General features: G+C 46.1%; 1 protein-coding gene across 3 annotated transcripts in view; it reads left to right on the top strand.

Moving 5' to 3' along the window:
* GALNT1 (polypeptide N-acetylgalactosaminyltransferase 1) overlaps window positions 1–24,043 on the top strand; it is a 1,063,390-nt gene that overhangs the window by 830,918 nt on the left and 208,429 nt on the right. For all 3 annotated transcript variants that reach the window (XM_069620546.1, XM_069620547.1, XM_069620548.1), the window contains exon 8: window positions 9,501–9,681. In XM_069620546.1, coding sequence (XP_069476647.1) covers window positions 9,501–9,681 — 181 coding nt within the window. The remainder of the gene's footprint in view (window positions 1–9,500; window positions 9,682–24,043) is intronic.

The raw sequence follows: 24,043 nt of genomic DNA, 5'->3' as shown, positions 1-24,043 counted from the left end.
CCAACTCTAGGTGGATAGTCAGATGTTTCCAACTGTGCTATACCCTTTCAAATAAAACACTGCCTTTTACGCCTAGGGCCCACTCCACAAGAGGTACTGGAGCCACTCTGGCTTTCATTACAAATGTCCTCGTAGACAGTATTTGCAAAGCAGCTACATGGAGCTCTATACATACTTTCACTCAGCACTACTGCATTGATACCCATTCCAAGACAGATACACAAGTGGGATAAGCGGTTCTAAGACATTTATTCGCTCATGAACCTTCTCTCATCCCACCTCCTTCTTGCACTGCTCGCTAATCTATGCACAGCATGTGATCTAAGTAGATTCCACAATCCTCAGAAGGGATACATTACTCACCATAACCGTATTTCTGATGCTTGTATGTGCTTAGATTCACATGCAACCCACCCTTATTCCGGAGAGAAGGTGCATGGGTGCTTATGAGCTTGTCTGATATATATATCTGCTTGTATACAACTGTACTCACGCTACACCTCATGCCAGAAAAATAACAATCTGAGGGGCCTTGACGCGTGAGGTATCATGGATACAGTGGACGTCACACTAGAGATGGTATTATTGGCACGCCCTGTCGACGTCCCTTTTCAAGTTTCGAAAACAACTGTAATAGTCTGCAGCTTCCACTAGATGTCGGACTATGCACAGCATGTGAATCTAAGCAGATACAAGCATCAGAAATACGATTACGGTGAGTAATGTATCCCATATATTTTGTAGCAAAAACCCTTTGTAACCAGTACATGGGCCAAGTGGGCTGCACTCCCAGAGCAGCCAGAGAATGCAATGTTCATCCAGCAAAATAAAGGAAACAGCACAGCGAAATCCAGCAAACACTTTTATTTTATTTGTAGTGTGCTGAAAGGGAAAACCATAAAACAGGACGACGCGTTTCACGGTGCTCTGACTACTTGATCACGTGGTTCAAACAAGACCCAAATAAGGGATTACAAATATACCTTCAACTCTATGTTGATACAGAGTGTCTTCCATTATGACTAAGCATAGCTAAACCTTTCTGATTCAGCCATTTTAAAGGGTCTAGGCATAATAGCCAAATGTATTGACAAGTTGTTAAATTAAATTCAATGTAGTAGTAGTAGTATAAACACGCAGATAAATGTGTTAGTAAGTCTCACAATAGACCATCTCCTTATTTGAGCTTAAAATGTAAAATATTGGCATGAGATGTACTAGTAAAGTAATACCACGTTTACGTTATACATGGTGTTAAAATCCATATTCCTGTTGTCAATAGCATAGATATGTATGCAGTTGATTGATACTACAATAAAGAGGGCTGGAATAATATTGGGGCATTTGGGTTACCTAAGGCATATAATATCTGTGCAAATACACATGTGAAAAGAAGCAAATGGGTAAGCAACATAAAGTGCATAGTGCCTTGAATGTAATACTAATAATATGCATAGTGCATTCAAGTTTTTACCAGTAAAGTGCCTAGTGCATGATACATTATTGATCTCATACAGCCCTACCTCTAATTTCATAGTGGCGAGTATGTTTGTTTTAGTAAAAACACAATGATATTAAAAGCTAATCAATTGCAAAAATCAACATATCTATCTATACATAAACCCTGAATTCAATATTTCAATGGCCAAGTGCTTAGAAAGTCCATAAAATCTGTGTCAATAAACCCAATACCTGTTGCTACTGCTATGAAGCCATATTGTTGAAAATTCACAATAAAGCTAAATAAAAATATTTAAAAAGTGGATGGTTCACTTAGTGCATCAAGACAATCTAAAAGACAAATACATTTGTGTTGTTAAATGACAATGAAATCATTGAAACACAACAAATGTAGTTCACCAGGAATGTTAAGACCTGAAAATGGAAAAATAATATTGCAAGCATTGCAAACTGGGATGGCCCCAAGAGATGTCGGGTACCTAAAAAGGTGTACAGTTCCTCGTTGAGGTTGGGACTCCGAGGTCTTTTAGTCTCGAAGTCCAAGATGCTCTTGGTTTCTAACTGTCTTAATAGGAGCTCACGATTCCCGCCGCTAGGAGATTTGGGAACCGTTTGTATGCCAGAAAATTAGAAACAGTCTAGTTTACCACCATGTTCCATTTGAACGTGCAGTGCCATGTGATAAGTAGGGTCGGCATTTTTTATCGCCATGATATGTTGGAGCACTCGTAATTTGAGTTTGCCTATTTTACTTCCTGCATACCATTTCTTACATGAACAATTAAGTACATACACTCCTAATTCTGTCTCGCAAGTTATGCAGGTCTAAATGTCCATTTTCTTGTTAAGGACAGGATGTTGGTAATCGGATGTGTTTGTTGCATATTGACATGCCTTGCATTTAAAACATTTATGAAACCCCGATGTTTTTGTTTTCAACCAGGTATTTTCAAGTGTATTATATATGGGGCTCATGAAGCTAGGTACTACCATGTCCTTTGGTGAAGTAGATCTCCTAAAAGTAATGTTTACTCTTTCACCTAGTGTTGTAATTAGATGCTCATCTAGCTTCAAGACATGCCAATGCCTGTGCATGACCTGACGTATAGAAGATGCTTCTTGGACAAAGGTCAAATGAGCCTTGCATCGCTGGTTTCTGAAATGCTGTGCAAGGTGGTATTGTCTGTCAAAAGTGAGCAGCGCTCAATATTTCTGGCTTTTAAATATGCTCTTTCCAACACCTTTTTAGGATATACTCTAAGTATAAACGTATGCGCCATAAAGGCGCATTCGGTATCAAACGGTCCAATCTTGGAGCAATTGCGTCGTACATTGACAAATTCCCCATACGGAATGCTCAATTTCAAAGCTGTAGGGTGGCTACTATTAGCATGTAAAGGAATGTTTGAGCTAGTGGGTTTTCTGTATAGCTCAGTAACAAGTTCTCCTTGAGATGCGATTACCTGGATATCCAAAAATCCAATATTAGTCTGGCTGTGATTTTCAGTGAAGCTCAAGTTTAGCTCATTAACATTTAGTATTTTAACAAAGTTGAGCCACTTGGTGTTAGTACCATCCCAAATGATGAAAAGATAATCAATGTAATGTAGCCACAAAACAATTTTGGCCGTGTATCTGTTAGTGGGATGCCACACCACGTACTTCTCCAACCAGCCCATGGTGAGGTTAGCATATGAGGGGGCAAATGTAGTGCCCATGGCAGTACCTTTTAGTTGAATAAAAAACTGTTAAAAAATAAAGCAATTGTTGGTCAGACAAAGATGAATCATTTCTAAAATCATTTGGCTGTGTTCTAAATAATTAATTGATCTGGTGTAAAGAAATTGCTGGCATGCTTTAAGTCTGTCTGCATGTTTAATCGATGTATAAAGGGAAACTGCATCTAGTGTTGTGAGCAAATCTGTTGATTCCCAAGGTATCCCCTCCACACCGCTTAAAAAAACATTGGTGTCCCTTAATATGAGGGTAATGCAGTCACAAAGTACACCAAAGTTTCATCAATGAGTTTAGTGGTATTTTCTAGCACAGCCCCACATAATGTCACAATTGGTCTACCCGGGGGTCTGCTTAAACTCTTATGCACTTTAGGCAGAAGTAGATGGTGGGGTGAAACGGGAATTTAGGGTGCAGAAACTTGCACACATCATCCAAGATGTTTTTCTCCTTCCACGTCAATAACAAATTACCAAGTTTCTCATGCAACTGTGCATTTAGACGGCATTTGCAAAGCAGCTACATGGAGCTCAATACATATTTTCACTCAGCACTACTGCAATGACACTCATTCCAAGACAGATACACAAGTGGGACACGCTGTTCTAAGACATTTATTTGCTCCTGAACCTTCTCACATCCCACCTCCTAACACTGCTCGCTAATCTAGGCACAGCATGTGATCTAAGCAGATTCCACAAGCCTCGGAAGGGATACATTACTCACCGTAATCATATTTCTGATGCTTGTATCTGCTTAGATTCACATGTGCCCACCCGTCTTCCCCTCGGAGAGAAGGCGCATGGATGCTTATGAGCTTGTCTGATACGTATTTGCTTGGATACAACTGTACTCGTGCTACACCTCATGCTACCTCATGTCAGAAAAATAACAATCTGAGGGACCTCGATGCGTGAGGGATCATGGATACAGTGGACGTCACACTAGGGATAGTATTACTGGCACGCCCTGTCGACGTCCCTTTTCGAGTTTCGAAAACAACAACAACTAATACTCTGCAGCTTCCACTAAATGTCAGCCTATGCACAGCATGTGAATCTAAGCAGCTACAAGCATCCAAAATACGATTACGGTGAGTAATGTATCATCTGGATACAGTCTAGCGAGTATGTTGATGCTATATAAACAATGCATCTATAGACAAAGGGGTGCCTGGTTTAAATCCGTGATCCTCCAGGCTAAATACTCTGAGAACATACAATAGTGGACCAATAGAATAGTGGATGCCACATCTTATACATTTATCTTTTTATATATACACCAATAAATGTCACAATATAAATTCAGTTTATTTTTTTACTAGCATACACAATTATATAGTATAAATTCATAACGCAATTTTATTCAAAACAATTTATTCTGAATTCAACTCACACACATTCATTCCTACCATGGTCCTGATGAAGGTTGCATTATCAAGTGGACATGAATGTTGAAGTGCAAACAACCGAAACATGTGTAGACAATTACATCTGTGAAATTGATTATACACAGAACCATCTGACAGTCAGGTGGAGGGCAATTCAGTGTGAGAATTATATATTGTTCATAATGACCAAGAGTTCAGCAAGATAGATGTGATATGTATCATTTTTATGAGAAAGTGAAATTGAATGGACGGTAGGAATGAATGTGTGAGAGTTGAATTTGGAATAAATTGTTTTGAATAAAATTGTTTTATGAATTCATACTATATAATTGTGTATGATGATGATAAAAAACTGAACTGAATTTATATTGTGACATTTATTGGTATATATAAAAAGATAAATATATAAACAATGCTTCTGCCCTTCCATGTTGCATGATACAGATGCCCTATAAATGAAAGACTACAACTGGTTAAGTGATTGAAGGGACGTTTTGGAGGAAAGTGTTTGGAGTGGCACCATCTGTTGAACTCCTCAGTTTGGAATTGGGCTTGACCTCTCTTCCAGTGGCTTTGAAGAGATGGCCGAAACCGCTAAAAAATGTGATTGTGATCTGTACTCTGATCTGGTTGCCCGAACTGTTGAATTTAATCGTCTGGAGTCCGGACTGGGGCAGTAGCTATAAATGAACAAAGGACCGTCTTTGAAAAAAGACTTGATGCTTGGGATCAGGTTTTGAATTATGACCCTATCACGAAACTAAAAAGTTATATAATCTGATGGCTGTTACCCACAATAGGAAGACACCCAGACAATATCTGCTATTATCTCTCTCAGCGCAGGTACACAGATTTCTGCTTCTCCTTCGTATCAGTAAACTGCCTGTATTAATGATGATGGACTCCGAGTTGTATCTCCCAACAGAGACAAATGTATTTAATTTGTAAAATATCTTTGAAATCCGAAAATGCAAGACATGTATTGACGTGCAGGAATCTAGGGACCTTGTATATGAACCTCCTATGTAAATTTGTAGCTCATTGTGCCAGTATTAAGGTGGACAACTTTTGGCATTACTGCTTGAATAGCGAAAACAAATCATTACACAAAACTCTGAAATGAAGCAAATCGTATAAACTGAATGATTTGCACTGAAAAAGCATTGTGCACTTTAATGAGGAGGCTGCATGGTAGTTGAAATGAGTATTATAGGTTAATTTAGAGAATATTAGACCTTTTCACTTTGACATACATTTAGGTACATTCTATTTTATTTTATTTCATTTTATTGTATTTCATTTATACTTTCATGTATATTGTATTATAAATTGTTTCCTCAATCTAAAATTAAGCCAGTTGTATTAAATGTTATATTTGTATGATTTATAAGTAACTAAACACAATAATAAAAATAACCTTCACATCAGGCTAGAGGTTGGGAGTGCGAAAGAAGACACCATGAGATGTTGGGAATTTGGGGGTGGGTTGGGAAGCCAGTTATTCGTAGAAAATCTATGGGGTATGTGGGGAGAACCGCGGGAATCACACAAGATTACTATGGCAACGCAGAAAGACTTGTGCACAGAAAAATGTGCATCACACAAATCAGTGAGAGATGGTTGGGGGTGTAATGGCAGAGGGTTATGCAGGAAAAAAGCAATTGAGTGGAATGAGGGGACCTGGAAAAAAAGGGCACACATGTTGAGTACCTGTGAGGATGCTGAATACTTTTAATTCTGAGCAATGTTTCCTGTTTTCGTAGGAATCGGCAAACCACTATTCTTTGTTTTTGGAAATTACTGTGAAATTATCGTGGGAATGAGGAGTTAATACATTATACATTTGCAGTGCCGACATCTACTGTGCCAGGAGCCATGGGTGTTTGGAAACAAATTAATGGTGTGCCATGGGCAGTGGTTATGGCTAGTAGGACCAAAGAAAAATATTGCTGCAACACGACCATAGGCCACGGTCGAAGGCCATAGCTGGTGAGACCTCAAACTATGCAGCATGTTCAGCCATGGCCAATGGCCACAGCCGACGGCCATGGCTAGTGGGCTCTGAGGAAACTATGGTATAGCAAATCCTGTGAAATTCAGTAAAAAAAAAAGTGTTAAGATGATCAGATGTAATGCAACAAAACCCTGAAATAATTCCACCTCGGAGATAAAAAAAATGCATCAAACTAACCAAACAGTGATAGGGGGTAATGGCCGGGAAGGAAAAAAGCAATAGAATCAAGTTGGGGATATGAGGGGGGCATGAAAAGGGTGGAGTGCCTATGAGGACAGGGAAGAGTTTGGGATGTCAAAACATTTTCGTGAGGATACCGGGGAAATCTCATGGGCATGGGTGGTTCAATGCCTCTGTATGTGTAGTTTGTTGCCATTATCGGGGGGAATCCCACGGAAATGTGGAGAGTTTAAATTTAAAATGCTGTGATCGCATCTCCTACGCACGAGGTAATGGATTTCTGTGCCCAAGGCAATGGCTAGAAGGCCCCAAAGAAACCTGAGAGGCATGAAAAATCAGGTAGTGTCTTCCATAGCATGTGCAAAAATACTGAAGGCCGGTATGTGTTAGACATAGGCAACTGTGTCCTTCTTCACTAGGCCTGCTGCCCACCCAAGTGCAAGTCTGGGACAGGACACAGTCACCTGCTAGACAATTGCATCTAGAAAATGATTCAGGCTGTTGGTCACATCCTCAGCATTTTGCTCCTTCAAGGCCAATTAGTCATGTCATGTTTTGGCCCTTGGGCTTGTGAAGGCTGGTGTGAAAAGGATGCTGCCGTAGAAAGTGCTTCTCTGCTTCTGAGTGGGGGCACAAGGAAAAAAACGGGTATGCAAGAAACCCTGATCAGGATTTGAAGTGTCACATGAGGGAGGGGGGTGAGTTGAGGGGGATGGGGGGGCAACATGTCAAAGGTAGGAGGCACTTGGTGAGTGCCTGGGCGGGCAGGGAAGATTTTGTTTTCACCATTTTTACAGAGAACTGCAGTTATTTGTGGGCGGAGGGTACCTACAGATAACCGTAAGTGTTTGTAGTGCATTACCAATATTGCCGCAGTTATGGGAAAAATGTGGATTAATATAACCTAGCTGGTCCAAAAAGAACAAATTGGGAGAACGTGTACAGTGGACGTGGCCTAGGGCTAGTAGGCGGTAGGGTTTTAAAATATACAGTGGGCATGGCCAAATGCTGTGCTCACTGGCAAGGGCCGAAGACTGGCTAGTGGGCCCAGAAAGACATGTGTAGTGTCCATTGCCGAAGGCCATGGCCACCCAGTGCTTCCAAAAAAAACATATTGGGTGAACATTGACAGTTGGCACAGCCGTAGGCCATGGCTAGTGGCCCTTTAGTGTTTTAAAAGATAGTGTTCACAGCGAAAGGCACTGGCTATTAGGCCCAAAAGACATGTATAGTGTCGTGGCCTCCTAGTGGGTCAAAAAGAAACCTATTGGGGGAACATGTACGGTGGATACGGCCGAAGGCCATGGCTAGTGGCCTGTAAAAAAAAATGATGGTATAACAAACTCTTTGAAATTCACTGTAAAAATGTTATTGCAGTTGAGTTGACCAGCTTAACTCAGTGTGCACCCATTGATGTTCCCTAAAATGCTATTTGGGGTGTAATTGTGAATGCCTTCTTATAATATGTATGTGCTCATGGGCTTTGCAAAGGGAATGCTCCGAAGAGCTTATGGGAAGAGTCGTGTGCAAGAGACTATGGTTACAGTTGCTGTGTCTGAGACTAACAGCTGCGTGTTGTGCTAGTAAGGTAATGGAGAATGTTGCCTTAATTTATTCTGAAAACCATGAAGGAGTTGAAAGTACCTACTGTTCAGTCTCGACAGTGCTTAATATGTAGTTCTAAATTCAGGTACGTGACGTTCCTAGATTTTTTAATTTTGGCTAGTAACAAAGTTATTTACTAACAAATAAACATTCAAGTTGTGTAATGATTAGGAATACGGGTAACTATCACTTTTCTAGTCGAGCCAAGTGGTATACAGTGTTAATAACGATTTTGGAATAATGAACAACTTTTTAAATGACCCTAAAATAACAAAAAAAAGTATTTAAAATGTATATGGGGTGTGCTAAGGGAATAAAACTGGTTGTGAGGTGTTTGGGGTGGGGTTATGGACCGAGGAAAACGGGGGCTAAAAAGAAATCGCTATTTTCCGTTATTTTAGGGTCATGAAAAGGTTTTTGTTCCAATTTACGTTGTAATCACATGGAACTGAGCAAACTGTCGAACATTACTTGACCAAAAAGAGATGAAATTACTATGGGATTAAAAGCATGTATGCAATGTTAAACCCAATGCTCTGAACATTGAACCACACACCACCAAAAAATGACTAATGTAGAAGTAGAAATATTTACATGCTAATAAGCACATTTACCACAAACATTTTGATGCAACTCCTTAATAAATCGCACTGTAAATTTGAAGATAAACTAATCAGTTTCCTAAGTGCAAAGGACTGGTGCCCTTATTGTGAATGGCCCGTTAAATTGCCTGTTTATGTTGAAATATGCACAGACAAGGCTCGAGAAATATGTTCTTTGCATTTCCCCAGTATCTCAGCCCAAATCTCATTTCGATATGAGACGAGAGGAAGGGATCCGTATAGATTCTGCCTGCTCTTTCTCTTCCAAAAGTGCTAGCAGACTTCCATGGAGATCCTGTATAATGTTCCGATGTCTTCATCCATCTCGGGTGGAAAATGTTCAAATACTGCACAGCAGACCACGCAGCACACTTGCAGACCAGGACTGCAATGTTGTCCTTACCTCCCACCCACATCAAAATTAGGTGGTGGTCTGCTCCAGAAAACGAACCAATTTGATGAAGTGATATTGTGAAAGTTGGTGTATTGTAACGACTGTTCTGTTATTGTCTAGATTTGGCAGTGTGGCGGTACTCTGGAAATTGTTACATGCTCTCATGTGGGGCACGTATTCCGCAAAGCTACGCCATACACTTTCCCTGGAGGTACTGGCCAGATCATTAATAAAAACAATCGGAGGCTTGCTGAGGTCTGGATGGATGAATTCAAGAATTTCTTTTATATCATTTCTCCTGGTAAGAAACAGTCTGCTTCTGTTGGATTAATTGGGACATTTGGGTAATTTGATTAAATGCTATTTTGATAGGGGTCTTTTTATAGAGATGGATAATTACATAAGAACTATTCTCCACTTTGAAAGAAGAGGCAGGAATATCCCCTTGACACATAATTCTCTTGACCTTTTCACTAATTCTTTTGCTGCTCTCTTTTGGCCTTTTGCAATATGTATTTAAAGGTTTTTTATTTATTTTTTATTTATTTTTTTTTAGCTAAAATTCCAAATCCATTGTAGTTGTGCTTGTGCTATTCAAAAGGTAAGATAATAGATGATGCAATCCTTTCCGTTTTGGTTTGAAAGGAAACCATGACTTAATCTAGCATGCTAAATTTGTTTTCTCATATTTTTAAAAAAAATGTTGCTTTTGGAATATTTACTGACATTGTGTTATAAAAAAAAGGTGAAACATTTTTTAAACTACTTTGTGCTGTTGCAGTTCTACATCGACAGCAGGCACTGACTTTACTAGGCAATAACTCGAAATAAGATTAATGTTCATACCTACAAAGTACTGCTTTAGTCCAAATCTTGTTTTTCCCTTGAGACTCACTAGGAGGACTCTCCCCAAATTCACTGTAATTGGGTCTATTAACCGTTTTAGCAAAGGAAGTTGCAGATGTGTGCATTACCGTTTGCCCCTGAAGTCTGCGCCTAAGCAAATTAGATACACTGGGGGATGTCTTTGGAAATGCAATAATGGGAAAGGACAAGAGAAGTGAATGAATGGCCTTTACTAATTCTCCTCTGCTTTTTGTTAACCCTTTACTCAATAACATGCAGTTCACATTAGTAATCCACTGGCAGTGTGACCCATATGTAGCTTTGATGCTGGTGCGAAGCAAGAGCAGCTCATCACCCCACTTCACAAATCTCCATGCTCCCATAGAGATCTTGGCCTCTTGCAAAGATCCCATACTTTCTTAGCCCAAAGTAGCAACATCAGAAAAAACTCCTACTATGCCTAGGGGGTTATATTATGTAATCCACATTCCAAATGTTCTCTGAATCTTCCCCTTCTTTGCCCCTAAATTCTTATTAGTAGGAGCTCTGGACTAGATCCAGCTCCCCTAACCACTTTACTTCGGTCCTACCAGAAATTATATTCCCCTATTTGCCCACCTGCATCTAGAGTCTGCTTATCTGCAGCCCCACATATCCTTTGACTCCTCCCAGTCACTGACTATGCCCATTGTTCCCTCAGAGTTATGCACTCGACTCTCATTCTCTGCACTTTCATAAGTCCATATTAAAGGCTATTCTCCAGCATGGGGTCTGGCATGGATTCACATGCTCATGAATATTCGCTGCCACTGCATTCCTTCTAAACCAATCACTATCCTTTTGGTCATACTGCCTCCATCCAATGACAGTTGTCTACCTAAGCTCTACCCCTGGTGACCATCTTTAGATTTTTACCCCATGTTAGTGTTGTGCATACTCCGATCTTGCTCTTTTCTTTCTATTTCGAGTTCTTTCGTATAGATTTTAGGCTTTTTTCTAAAAATTAAAAAAAAAAAGAAAGGGGAAAAAAAAAAGGTTTTACACTTCGCCGACCATAATTTGACTACCAGCCGTTTGGGTCCCTTTATCGGCAAAGATCCACTTTCATTGCCGATCTTCTCTTCGACTTTTCGAATGCCCAGGCTTCGGCCTACTTCACACCTCGACGATGTTGGAGGAGTCGCCGTCTCTTCAAGCTCTGTGTGAAGTGTGGACCATCGAACATCTATATCGAGGATCAGCAGCTCAAGTGTTTACATTGCCTGCATCCAGACCACGATGGGGAGAGACGAAAGATATGCTGTGGATTTCCGATGAAGACGAAGAAGACTGTTACCGCAGGTTGGCGGCGTGGCTCAACATGGGAAACATGTGATGCGGCCTCCGGGCGCAGTCAGGCCTCGTCCAGGACCGGCCGGTCCAATGATTGTACTCACTGAGAAGAGGTCGAGGTCCTTTTGAGGATGCCCCTTCCGGGGGATCCAAAATTGGCAAAACATCACGCTGCGGCCGTGGGACCCAGTTCGGGAGGTACCAGTCTCTGTCCACAGTGAGCCTGCCAGCTGGGGCAGGGGGATACTTTCCACGAGGAAGTCCCTGACCCATCGAAGCATAGATCTCCTTCCAGGGACAAGCCCTTGAAGGAGAGGCCCAGGACAATGTCCAAGACCTTGTCTTCGTCGAAGATGGCTCCGTCCTCCAAGACATCTAATCCATCAACAGCTGCCCGATCGACTACCACGGTATCGGCAACCTCATCTGCTTCCACCTAGACAACAACCATCATTACTTCAGCGACGGAGCAGCCCGTTACTACTGTGGTGTTTATGGTGAGGACTACAGCAACCTCATGAGTGGCTCTGCCTCCACGTCCTCCTGCTGCAACGGCCGCACCGCCCATGACTACGGAGGATACACCTGTCTGTGAGCAGGTGCGCATCGTCTCCTCCTCCTTGAAGGATGCAGGGAAATTGAGGGAGCTGCTTCCTCTCAAGGATTTTCTCCCCAGGCCGATGAGGATGTCCCCAGCAGGTTTGATGGGTTCTCCAAGAAGATCCCCACGCATATATACCTGCTCCGATGACAACCACTTGCCTGAAGGCAACTGTTCGGACCAAGGAGGAGGACTTGTCTGGCATGCCCTCCGCGAGGGGAGCCTGGTCTACCTTTTGGAACACTCAGGCATTTTAGTCTGGAGCCACTGGCAGTTGCGAATTTCAAACCTCCACTAGCGCTCAAGGACAAGTTACTGAACATTCTGATGCCCCTCCACACCTTGGTGCCGGAAATAAAACAGAGACCACCAGCTGCCCCGGTGCCTGACCAGGTCCATGGTTCTCCTAGGCCACCAGCCCAGAGGAGTCCTAGGTCAAGTCCTCCAAGACCAAGGTGCCTCCCTAGCCATACCTGGCTGAGGCAACAGCCTAGCCCCTGAGGGCTGAAACGCCTGCCGAAAACACAGTAGCTGGCACCACCCCAGAGGCCTGTGACTGGTTGGGGAGTTGCCACCGCACACCAACACGGGCACCGACGCACACTACTGCAATGCATACAGATGAATATGACTAGGTCCCAGCTGATATGGAGCCACTAGGTGCAGATCAGACCTCCGGGCATCATCCCTGGTGAGGTTGGCTTTTTTCATGCCATGATTCTGAGGGCCTCCGCTCTCCAACTTGTTGCCGGAGGAGGAGGAGGAGGAAGGGATCCTTTTTCAATGCTAAGTCCTCACGGAAGACCGTCATGTCTGTTCATTTGCTGGACGATGTCTGGGAGGAAGGGTTGGCTCTGATGTAGACACCTAGTACCGCTCCCACCAAGAGAAGCAGGCTGGGTCCTGGGTTTGGCCCCAGATGCTTGAGTTCACAACCTTCTCCAGACTCTGTGGTGTCTGCTTCCGCCAGGAAGCGCTCTTCAAACCCATTATCCTCGTCATTGGTGCCTCCGGACCAAGAGGGTAAGAAACTTGATATTATGTGGCATTTATAACACGCCTGTACATAAGTGTTTCTAGGCGTGACAAGACAGGGTGAGGGAACAAAGGAAGGACTAAATAACGATCTTACTAGGCCTTGTGTTGTTCAGATCGCCCAAGTGCGGGAAAGAGTGAAGGGGAGAAGTGCCAGTGGGTGGCTCATGAGTGCAGAGGGAAGGGACTTCAGGGTTGCAGGTACAGACCCTTAAGTGCTGGGGAGCCCAGAGGCAATGCGAAGGCAATTGGACATGCAGGAGCCTGGGCCTGAAAGATGGTGGGGAAGCGCATCATTTACACTACTGCTTCCACTGTCAGGGATGGCAATGCCCTGGCCATCCTTTCCCGTTATGACAGGGAGATCTGGTATAAGGTCGGAAATCCAGGATTTCTTCTCAGAGGACAAGATGGCGGAAGCCCTGCCTCTATTCCAGGTGGGCAAAGTGGCCTCTGACTACACCATCACAGTGGCTTTGGATATTGCGGACTGTGGCTTTTGCCAGATGGGCTATGGAGTGGCCCTCAGATGGCAGGGTTGGCTGAAGGCCACAAATTTCAGGGCAGACGTGCAGTCCATGGTCGTGGACATGCCCTTAGATGGACAATATGTTTGACAAGGCGGTGGACAAAATGCTGCAGGCCATTAAGACAGAAACAGAGGGCTTGCTCACTGGGAACACTGTAGCATAGCAGATTGTCGTCCTTTTGGTTCGCTAGGGGGGGGGGGGGGGGGGAGTCCAGCAGATCACCAAGGGGTTCACCACCCAGTTCCGTCAGCCCTACCTCTCCTCCACCCAGTAGGCCTACAGAGGCTGCTCACAAGCCTACTGTAGTGGAGGCCAGAATTGTCATCGCCCACAGGGTGCAGACGCCACAGCAGGCCTGAATCTGACCCTACTTTTGTACTCCATTGGGCTGGCCAGCTAGCAAACTTTGGTGACAAGTGGCAGACCATCACCACAGACAAATGGGTGCTGGCTGGATGTTCATCGGTGGCACATCCTGGAATTTCAACAAAGGTGTCCTTGCCTTCCTCCAGTGGCGGGTCAGGAACTGCACATGGCCCAACTGCTGCAGGAGGACCAGGCCATATTAATAAAGGGGGTGATTGAGCCCTTCCCTCTGCGCCTCCGGTGATCCAGAGTGTACTCAAGATACTTTCTCGCACAGAAAGTCAGGAGGGTGGCGCCCAATCCTAGACTTAAGGCACCTCAACAAATATTTGAAGAACCAGAAGTTCAGGATGGTCATGTTGCAGCAATTGCTCCACCAGCTGGAGGAAGATGAGTTCCCTGTGAACTTGGACCTGCAGGACGTCCTTCACATCCCCATTCACCCTAAACATTGAAGGTTCCTGCGGTTTGTGGTCCAAGGACGGCACTGACAGTCCAGGGCCCTGCCCTTCGGCCTGAAGTCTGCACCAAGGGTGTTCACGAAGTGTTTGGCTCCGGTAGCAGTACGTCTGCGCCTCAAAGGGATCCATGTCTAGCCTTATCTAGACGACTGACTCATCCGCTCCCACACACTGGCAATTCATACCATGAAGGCCACCTTCTGACGAATCTTGGATTCTCCATTTATCCATGGATCCATTGCAGAAAGCTCTGTTCATGTGTGCCCATCTCAAAACGGTTGTATGCCTGACTGCCCCCATCGGAGGAAAGGGTGACTGCCATCCTGGGGAAGGTGCAGCTTCTGTCGTATGAGACAAACTGAACAGTGCGCCCCATCAAGTCGCTGTTGGGCATAATGTCCTCCTGCATCCACCTCGTCCCATTTTGCAGGCACTGGATGGGGCCTCTTTAAGAGTTCCTGAATGCACAGTGGCTGCAGATCTGTCACTTGGACGGACAAGATTGTACTCAACCAATAATTCCGACATGCTCTACGATGGTGGGGAGTGTGCCCACATCTCTTGCAAGGAGTTCCTTTTCAGATGCCTCCATTCCAGGCCACGCTACCTACAGACGCCTCCCTGGAAGGGTGGGGGCCCACACCATGCAGTCCCACGCATGGGCCCTCCGACTTCTGGATGAAAAGGACCTTTACATAAATGTCCTGGAACTCCCAGCAGTCTTCTGGGCCCTCAAGTCATTCCTACCTCAGCTACGAGGGAAGGTGGTGTACATCTTCATGGATAACCCCACCACCATATTCTAAATCCGGAAGCAGGGTGGGACATGTGCTGTTCCTGGAGGCCCAGACCCTTTGGTGCTGGGCCATTCTTCAGGACATGTTCCTCATCCCCTTTCACCTGGCGGGCATCAAGAACACCATTGCAGACTCGCTCAGCAGGGAGCTGCGCCCCTGCAACAAATAGGAACGTCAGCAGGCGCAGGTATCCCGTCTTTTCAGCAAGTGTGATCGACCCCACATAGACCTCTGGTTGGCATCGAACAACTCCAAGTGCCAGAGGTTCGCCAGCAGCTTCTCAGCCGAGATGCCTGGGGGTTACCTTCCCGTTACCATGGGAGGAGCTCTCCCTGTACACCTTCCATTCAATTCCCGCTCCTCCTACCTGATCAACACACTCAGACTTAGTCATTACTGGAAGATTCTGATCATTCCAGCATGGCCCCGGCGGATCTGGTTCCTGGACCTGCTCCATCTCTGTGGCTCTGTCCATCAGGCTGCCTCCGCTTTCTGACCTTCTCTTCAGAAAAGTCTGAACAATACTGCACCACGTCCCCGCGTTGCTGTGCTTCAGGGCCTGGCTTCTGCATCCCTAGAGTTTGGGCACTATGCTCTGTTGCTAGAATGCACTAAGATCCTGGCCAAGGCCAGAGTGTCCTCTACGCTGTTGTGCTACGGCCACAAATGGAAGCGCTGCCCGGTGTGGTGCAGTTCTCAGAAGATTACGCCTCTGCACATCACAGCCCCACAGCACCTTCCATACCTGCTTTCGCTGGCCAAGGCTGGGCTGGCTCACGCCTCCATCATGGTGCACCTGGCGGCTATTTCCCGGTGCACCCGGACACTGGGCATGCCCACACAGTGGTCTCACAGGCTCATCAAGGAGTTACTTAAAGGCCTCTTCAGGACTTTACTGCCGATGTAGGGGCCTGTTCTGGCTTGGGAGCTAAACATTGTTCTAACTAAGCTCATAGGGCCTCCATTCGTACAGTTGCATCAGGCCACTCTGAAATACCTCTCATGGAAGATTGCTTTGCTAGTGGCCATCGCCTTGGCCAGACAGGTTGGGTAGATTCAGGCACGCTCCTGTCATTGCATGCTTCAAGGGTGGTACTATGGACTGTGATGAATCCTGTTGAGTTCTCACAGATTCACTGCCTAAAGTCTCCTCACTGGTGGCCAGGGAATGGCGGACACTTCCTGATCCTAACCCTGGATGTGGTGTTAGCCCAGTGGATCACCTGGGTGGTGCGGACCCCAAGGGAATAGGAGGCCTCTGCATGGAGAGACACAGTATTCATCCTCTTTGGAGGTGAAACTCCCATAGTGCCAGAATACTTGATAGTGTGCTGTCAACCCAGAAGGTTAATGGAAACCTGTGTGGTCAATCTAAAAATAGAAGAGATCATGGTCAGAACCTTGATACCATTGCTCCTGATGGTATTAAGGTATCTTCCTGGAAACCCTAGAGTGCTTGCCTGCCATATGAAGTTAAAGATCATCTTCTGCATGTCCCATAGGGACTGTTCGGCAAATTGGATCTGGAGACCGCTAAAGAGGTATAGGTGTCTCGAGAGGGCATTCACTTGGATTGAGTGGATCCGCCCAGCCATGATATCTCCAAGTGACTCCATCTCTGCATGTCCGTGGAGAGGTGTTTGCTTGATGGGCCTCCAATTATGCTTAAGGAGATCTTCCCTCTGTGTGGTGATGGGATTCGCTGGATCATTTCAAGGGAATTTATTTTTCCATTCAGAGGATAGTCTCTGCTGACCTGAGACACTTAACCTGTTTGTTTTGTTATAGTTAACTGTGTAGTTGGAGCATTCCCTAAAATCTTCTAGCTCTCAAATCGTGTGGGAGAGGGATTGTTTTGTGCGGCTGAGGAACAGGAGTAGGTCATCGGTCTGTTTGGCTATTTTCTGGGTATTGTGACCCACCACTATCCCCTGAATATGGGCTTGTGACCTAATATTACTCACCAATGGTTTTATTGCAACTGTGAAAAGTAGGGATATAGGGTGCAGCCCTGTCACATGACCCTCTCGAGGTGTATTAGGGACGTGGTGTGGTCATTCACCTTGCTCAGGGCTCCAGGCGATGCCTACATGGCTTGAACCCACGATCTGAAGTTTTGGATGAAACCAAAAGCCACTACGGTCTCCTCTAGTAAGCTACAGTCCAGGCAGTTGAACGCCTTATTGGCGTCTAGCGCCGCCAGTGAAAACACTCTTATTGCGCTGGCCCATTTTCAGTAGATTAGCACCCTTTGTATTTTGTCCTGGGTGCGATAAAACCAGATTGGTCCGGGTGAATAACTGATGGTAACACTGCCGAGAGCCTGTTAGCCAGGATCTTGCCAAAAACCTTTGCATCATTATTTAGCAGGGCGATGGACCATGGTTTTCTGGGTTTGAGGACTGTTGCTGACTCTGCCATCGTTGGGGGTCACTGCCTTTGAAGTGAAGAAGGAATGAAACAGGCTAGTTAGGGGGCCGTCCAACTGGGCTTTGAATAGTTTATAGAAGCATGCTGGAAGCTTTATTTGGTGGGATGATATTCATTTGTCCACCTCTTCCTTGGACATTGGCGGCGAGTCCAAGGATCCCCTGTCAGCTTGGGGAGGTGGGCTCTGCTAATTTAATTGGCTTTCTGTGTTGCTGAGCCTCAGGTTTTGTTGAACGTAAGCGGAGAGAAGTATTGCAACACTAACTCACATTTTTCCTGTTTGCCATATTGTAATGTGTTCATTGTATCACGAAGGTGGGAGATTTTTTTTCACAGTTTTAACGCCCTTTAACTTGGAGGCCAGTATTATGTTGGCCTTAATTCATTGTGCATAGCACCTCTGCCTTGTTGCAGAAATGATGTGTGCACCTCTAGGTGGCTGTGGCTGCCCAGAGGTTTCGGGTGGCTTTGTGGGAGGGAGAAGATTTATGAATTTTTTTTTGGTTTTAAAATTTTGTTTCTAGTTGATGCCTGATGGCTTCTCTGGTCCTAATAAATGCTGTCCCCTTCGCAATGAATTCGCCTCGGAGGACTGCCTTGAAGCCATCCCAGGTAGTGTTCCAGGGCACGTCTGGGGTTGCGTTCATTTTGAAGTATTGCTTGATGGTCTATAAATCCTCTTTAATCACGGGGTCCCTCTGGAGGGCCTCCTTCGGTTGCCATAGGACCATGATCTGGGTGACTGTCTATGTATCAGATCTGCCGAGATTGGGGAGTGATCAGTCAGGTGCCTGATTTTAACCCCCCCCCCCTCCACCACCCCATCCCAGGACAAGAACGGAACCAAAGCTGGGGACATTAATCGCATGTCCAGTAATCCTGCTCTGCGGGCTGGACCCTTCACGTGTCCACTAGGTTCAGCGTGTGAAAAATCTGCAAGAGGGCCAGAGCGTTGCGATAATCCAGGCTGGTTGGAGGCTGGGATTAGTCCAGATCGGGGTCAGGCAAGGAGTTAAAATAGCCTCCAATGATCACCAAACCCTCTGCAAATTCCGGAACAACTGCACCCCAATTCTCAAAAAAGGAGACCTGTGCCTCGTTTGGGGCCAGAGTGAACATGTGTCCTCCCAGGTTACCCTTCAGAAATGGATATCAACCCCCTCGGTCTCTTCAAAGCGCTATCTTGGCGAACGGTATATCCCTTGATATGTGAATCACCACCCCTCTTATTTATTTTATTTTTTTTAAATGTGAGATGCAAAGTATCTGTGGGAAGCTGAGGGGGTCTGAGGCTTTGTCTTCTCTCGTTGGGTGGGTTTCCTGGAGAAGGACTATATCTATTTGACACAGGAGCTGGAGAATACCCTTCCTCTTCTTAGGTGAGTTTAGCACCTCAGCATCGATAATGAATATTGTGGCTACCGATGGGGACTCTGGGTCAGGTGAGAGAGCCATTCGGAGGTGTCAGGCGGTTTAGGAGGGGGCTGTGCGTATTTGAGAAGGGCCATGGTGTGGGGTTGATAATGGGTGGGGGAAGAGCCAATACCAGAAAGGTAGGGCAAGAATAAACTATTGTGACCCAAACAACGAAAAATAAAGCTAGGATCCATGTCGGGTCGGGAAAGAGCAATAAGACAACAGCAAATTTCCTAACGAGGCAAACGTTGAGATGTGCATCATGAATCCAACTAGTATTTTAAACAACAACAAAGTTTGGACGGAGCATTTCGGACGGGGCTATAGCCGCTGGGCACGCTCAACCGGAGCCAGACGGAGGCACAGGTAGGGCAACCCGCCTGCGAGGGCTCTTTGGTAGAGGATGATCATGCCAGCGGGAGTCCGCGCAGGTTTTATTCTGCCAGGTGAATTGGAGGGAACTAGGTAAGCCACAGCGGTATTTGATGTTTCTTTCCCTCAGCCAGGGTATTGTGTCCCTGAATGAACAGCGTTTGGTCATTGTGGACAGGGCCAGGTCTTGAAACGGTTGCAGCTTAATGTCTTTGTACTGCAGTTCACTCTTTGATCATGCCAACTCAAGTATCTCCTCCTTGACTTTACAGTAGTGTACCTAAAGTTGGTATTTTATTGTTTTATGGGGAGGCAGGACACTTATCAACTAGTGGGAAAGTCTGTTCCTGAAACAAAAAGCACCCTTTGAATCTATTGAAATCTTTTTTTCCATAAGGCATGAGGTGTGGCAGAAAAGGGCCTAAAGACAGTTAATAATTCTGCCTGAATAGTTGGCAGTCTAAGGAATTCAAGAAGAGATTGGAGGAAGGTATGATATAACAGCCATATGCGTAACCATTTCTAGCATGTATCTTCTCTGCTTTGGCTAATTTGAAATGTTCATGAGATCACTCCAGTAGTGTCCCTTCTCCATTTTTTCAGTCCCTTGTTAAACTTGATAAGTGATATTTGTAAGCTCAAATGTTTATAGATACATCTGTTGCAAAACCAGGCATACTGTTACGGTTGCCCTTTTGATGAGATGTTGAGGTTTAAAAGTTGGTAATAAGGACCCTTCCTTTTTAGTGTAGATGGTGAATAGTTTGTCATCCCCCATACATTCAACTATTGCCAGAATGAATACACCAAGGGGTACTTTTGTTACATCTGAATGCATGGAAATCTGTATTTGAAATAAGAGAAAAAGGATAGAAAGATTTATTGAAGAAACCAAGGATGTGTTTTCCAATCCACATCTTACCCAAATTAAATTGCTGTAGGGATCCACATCTTCTGACATCTAGATGTTAGTTAAATACGTACAGAAAACCTAATCTGTCTTAATGAATGTGCCTGATAGAATGTTTGTGTTGCAAAGCAAGCAGGCTATCGGAAGGCATAGATGATATGAGTAAATTCTCATCTGTTGAACACATGGAAAAGGGTATTGAATAAAAAGTCAGCTGGAAATATGAATACGATGGATTCCCCAATTATCAGGGCCATTGGTCACTCAGTAACTACTGTTAATATGGTTGGTTTGAAGAGCTGCCAATAGCTACTGCAGCAAATTAAAAACAAAATCCTCTTCCTAGCGGGAAGGGCAGTCATGTGATGTAAAACTGAATACCCAACATTTAGGATATAGGGATTTGATCTTATTGAATATCAATAGTAAGTACCATGTCTGCATCTTTCAGTACAAGATATGCTATTGGTTTCAATTCCCACTAAGATCCCAGTGTTGCAAGATTGGCTGGTGAAAATACCCCTTCTTGGATAAATACATTACTTTCACTGAATATCCATTGTTCCAGTCCACAGTTTAGTTCAAGGAATCTCCTTATAGATAGAAACTGTTATTGGACTGGCCCTAGAAAGACAAATGTAGAAGGACATTGTTTTATGCTTTTTATTTAGAAATCGAATGATGGCAACATGTGCCTTAGAAATCAAGAAAGTATGACCATTAAGTAACATAATTTCTGTGTTCTGTTACGTGTATCATCAATAACACATTTATTCTTCAAATGTAAGGATGTTTACTCACCAGAAACAGTTGTTCGAGGGGAATGGGTCCTCCGACGTATTCCATATCTATGACAGGTAATGTCCACAGCTGTGCTGCTTTGGAAAATCTTTGGCGCCTGCGTAGATGACGTCGATGCACCGTCCCCGAGGACCTCCTCCGACTGCCGACTTCACCCGATGTGATAAGTAGGATGCACAACGCCCATAGCCTCAGTTCTGTTTTTTCCGCGAACGTGTTCGCTTCGTGAATCTCGGTACGCCTCGACTCGTTGGAGTTTGCTGTTTTCAATTCTCGGTTCGTTGAACCTGTTCGGTTTTTTGTGAAGACCTTTTCGTGGCGATGTCTACTTCGTCTTCAACCCCGCGTCCGGGCTTCAAGAAATGCGGGGACTGTGGGTCCAAGATGTCGGTCACAGACTCGCACGACGCCTGCCTCTGGTGCCTCGGGGAGGCCCACGATACGGACGACTGTGTCGACTGCCAGTCGCTCACGGCAAAGGCCTTGCGGGAACGCAAGAAGAAGCTCTCGGTAGGCCGGGTGTCTAAGCCCCGGAAGTCGAGGTCTGCGGGGCTTTCGACGGATGACTCGAGGGGCGACTCTCCGCGTCATCGTCGGAAGTCCAGTGGGTCTCCTTCCAGGAGTCGGTCTCGCCACTCCTCCGCCTCTTCGAGGCATTCCCGGAATCGCCGGCATAGGTCGCCTTCCCCGTCCTCTTCCGAGGACTCCGCCCGTCAGCGGGTCGCTTATCCCTCCATGCAAGCGACACCGGAGGAATGGGCTTCCTTCGGAAAGCAGATGCTAGCGATTCTGGAATCGCAGGGCACCGGTCTGTTTGCGCCTCCGAGTGGGGTCGGTCGGCACAGGTCGAGAGACGCAGCTCGTATGCCTTCCGGCTCGGGTGGTTGGCACGGCTCGCGGGAGTGGTCCCGCTCAGACAAGGGTAGCCGTTCTCACAATGCCTGTTCCAGGTCCCGGTCCTCGACGCGCTTGAGACCGTGTGATCCTGTGCCGTCTTCGAAGAAGACGTCGACGCCTGTGGCACCGAGGATATCGATGATTTCTCTCGAGGCTCCGCCTCCGAGGGGGTCGTCGACGCCATCGGCGCCTAGGTCGTCGAGAGACCCGCTCGGAGCTCCGGCTTAGAGGCCTGTGTCAACGCCGCCAATGCTGGCGGCGCTGCAGCTGACGTCGACGCCTTCTCTGTCGCCGCCTTTTCTGTCGACGCCCTCAACACCTTTCGAGGCGGTGGTGTCGGAAGGGCCCCCTGGCACAGGGTTTGCCCCTAGAAAGGCTCTGGCTAAGGTCAGGCACTGCTTTGGTCCCCAGAGGTCTACCTCTCCCCGCCTGGAGTACATTTCAGAGGGTGATGAAGGCTCTGATGGCGGCTTGCTTCCGGTTATGGTTCCAGATGAGCTTATCTCGGGCCATAACCAGTTTGATGACCTAAGGCAGTCGCTGCATGATGCCAGTGGACTGGACACCTCTCCGGAGGTGGAGTTTTGTAGGCCGGAGCCTGGCACTCATGCCGATTCTTCATATCGGCGCCTTATGTCTCAGGTCACCGAGTACTTGGGTTGGTCAGCTCCCCCAGGGGAGTTCGTTCAGGATGATCTCACAGACATCCTTGATCTTGGTGCCCCCACTGACCCGGTTTTGCCTTTTCATATGGCTCTGCAGAGAAGGGTGGTGGCGGCTTGGACTGCTCAAGAGAGTCTCCCGGCAGTGGGCAAGTCTTTGTCGCGAAAATACCGTCCAGCCAGTAGCGACCCCTGCTACTTGTCTAGGCACCCCACTCCGGAGAGTTTGGTGGTGCAGGCGGCTACGGCCCCGGCAAAGCAGGCGTCGTATCCTACCATCCCTCCGGATAGGGACGACAAATGTTTTGGCGGCTGGGCGAAGAAAGTGTTTTCTTCAGGGGGTATGGCGCTTCAGGCGGCCAACTCCATATGTGCCTTGTCTCGTTTCACACACACACTGTGGAACTGTGTTGCATTAGCGGCTGACCATATTCCCGAAGGGGACGAACGGGATGGTTTCCTTGCTATGGTTCAGGATGGCAAGGATGCCATGTGTGAGGCCGTTCAGTCAGGTTTGGACTTGGCAGATTGTGTCAGCCGGTCCATGATGGCGAGCACCGTAATGCGCAGGTTTGCGTGGTTGCGGAAGTCTGGGTTCGCTCCTGATGTGCAGTCCTGGCTCCTCAACATGCCCTTTGACGGTGAACACCTTTTTGACAGCAAGGCTGATGAGAGCCTTGAGAGGTTGCAGACCTCCAAAGCTGCAGCGAAGTCGTTGGGCGCTGCAGTTCGCCAACCTCCGCCTTTTCGTCCTAGGGGACAGCAATGGAGAGTAGGTTCCTTTCGCTATTACTCGTACTTCAGTAAAGCGAGGGGAACTGGCAGTCAAAGAGGCCATCGTAAGACTGCCAGAGGTGGAAATAAAGGTACTCGAGGTGCCAAGGCCGCTCGGGCAGTTGCCTCTTTGCCCTCTGGCAACGCCGCAGCCGCTACCACTCAGTCATGAGGCCAGGTCCCATGGTTCGCCGGTTGGGGGAAGGCTGGCGCAGAATCTTGTAGAGTGGCAAGCCATTACTTCGGATGTGTGGGTTCTGTAGATCATAACCCACGGCTACGGTCTTCCTTTTCAGCAGAGGCCTCACGACAATCCACCAGGGAGCCTCTCTTTGAAGAGTCCGGATCCGCTCCTTGCGCAGGAAATTCAAGCCCTGCTGGAGAAAGGTGCCATAGAACTGGTGCCTGTAGCGGAGAAGAACAAGGGATGGTA

The sequence above is a fragment of the Ambystoma mexicanum genome, chromosome 5q (genome assembly GCF_040938575.1).
Source record: "Ambystoma mexicanum isolate Mex_15411 chromosome 5q, UKY_AmexF1_1, whole genome shotgun sequence".
In the NCBI taxonomy this organism is placed as follows: Eukaryota; Metazoa; Chordata; class Amphibia; order Caudata; family Ambystomatidae; genus Ambystoma; species Ambystoma mexicanum.
This window is presented reverse-complemented; position numbering and strand designations above follow the sequence as displayed.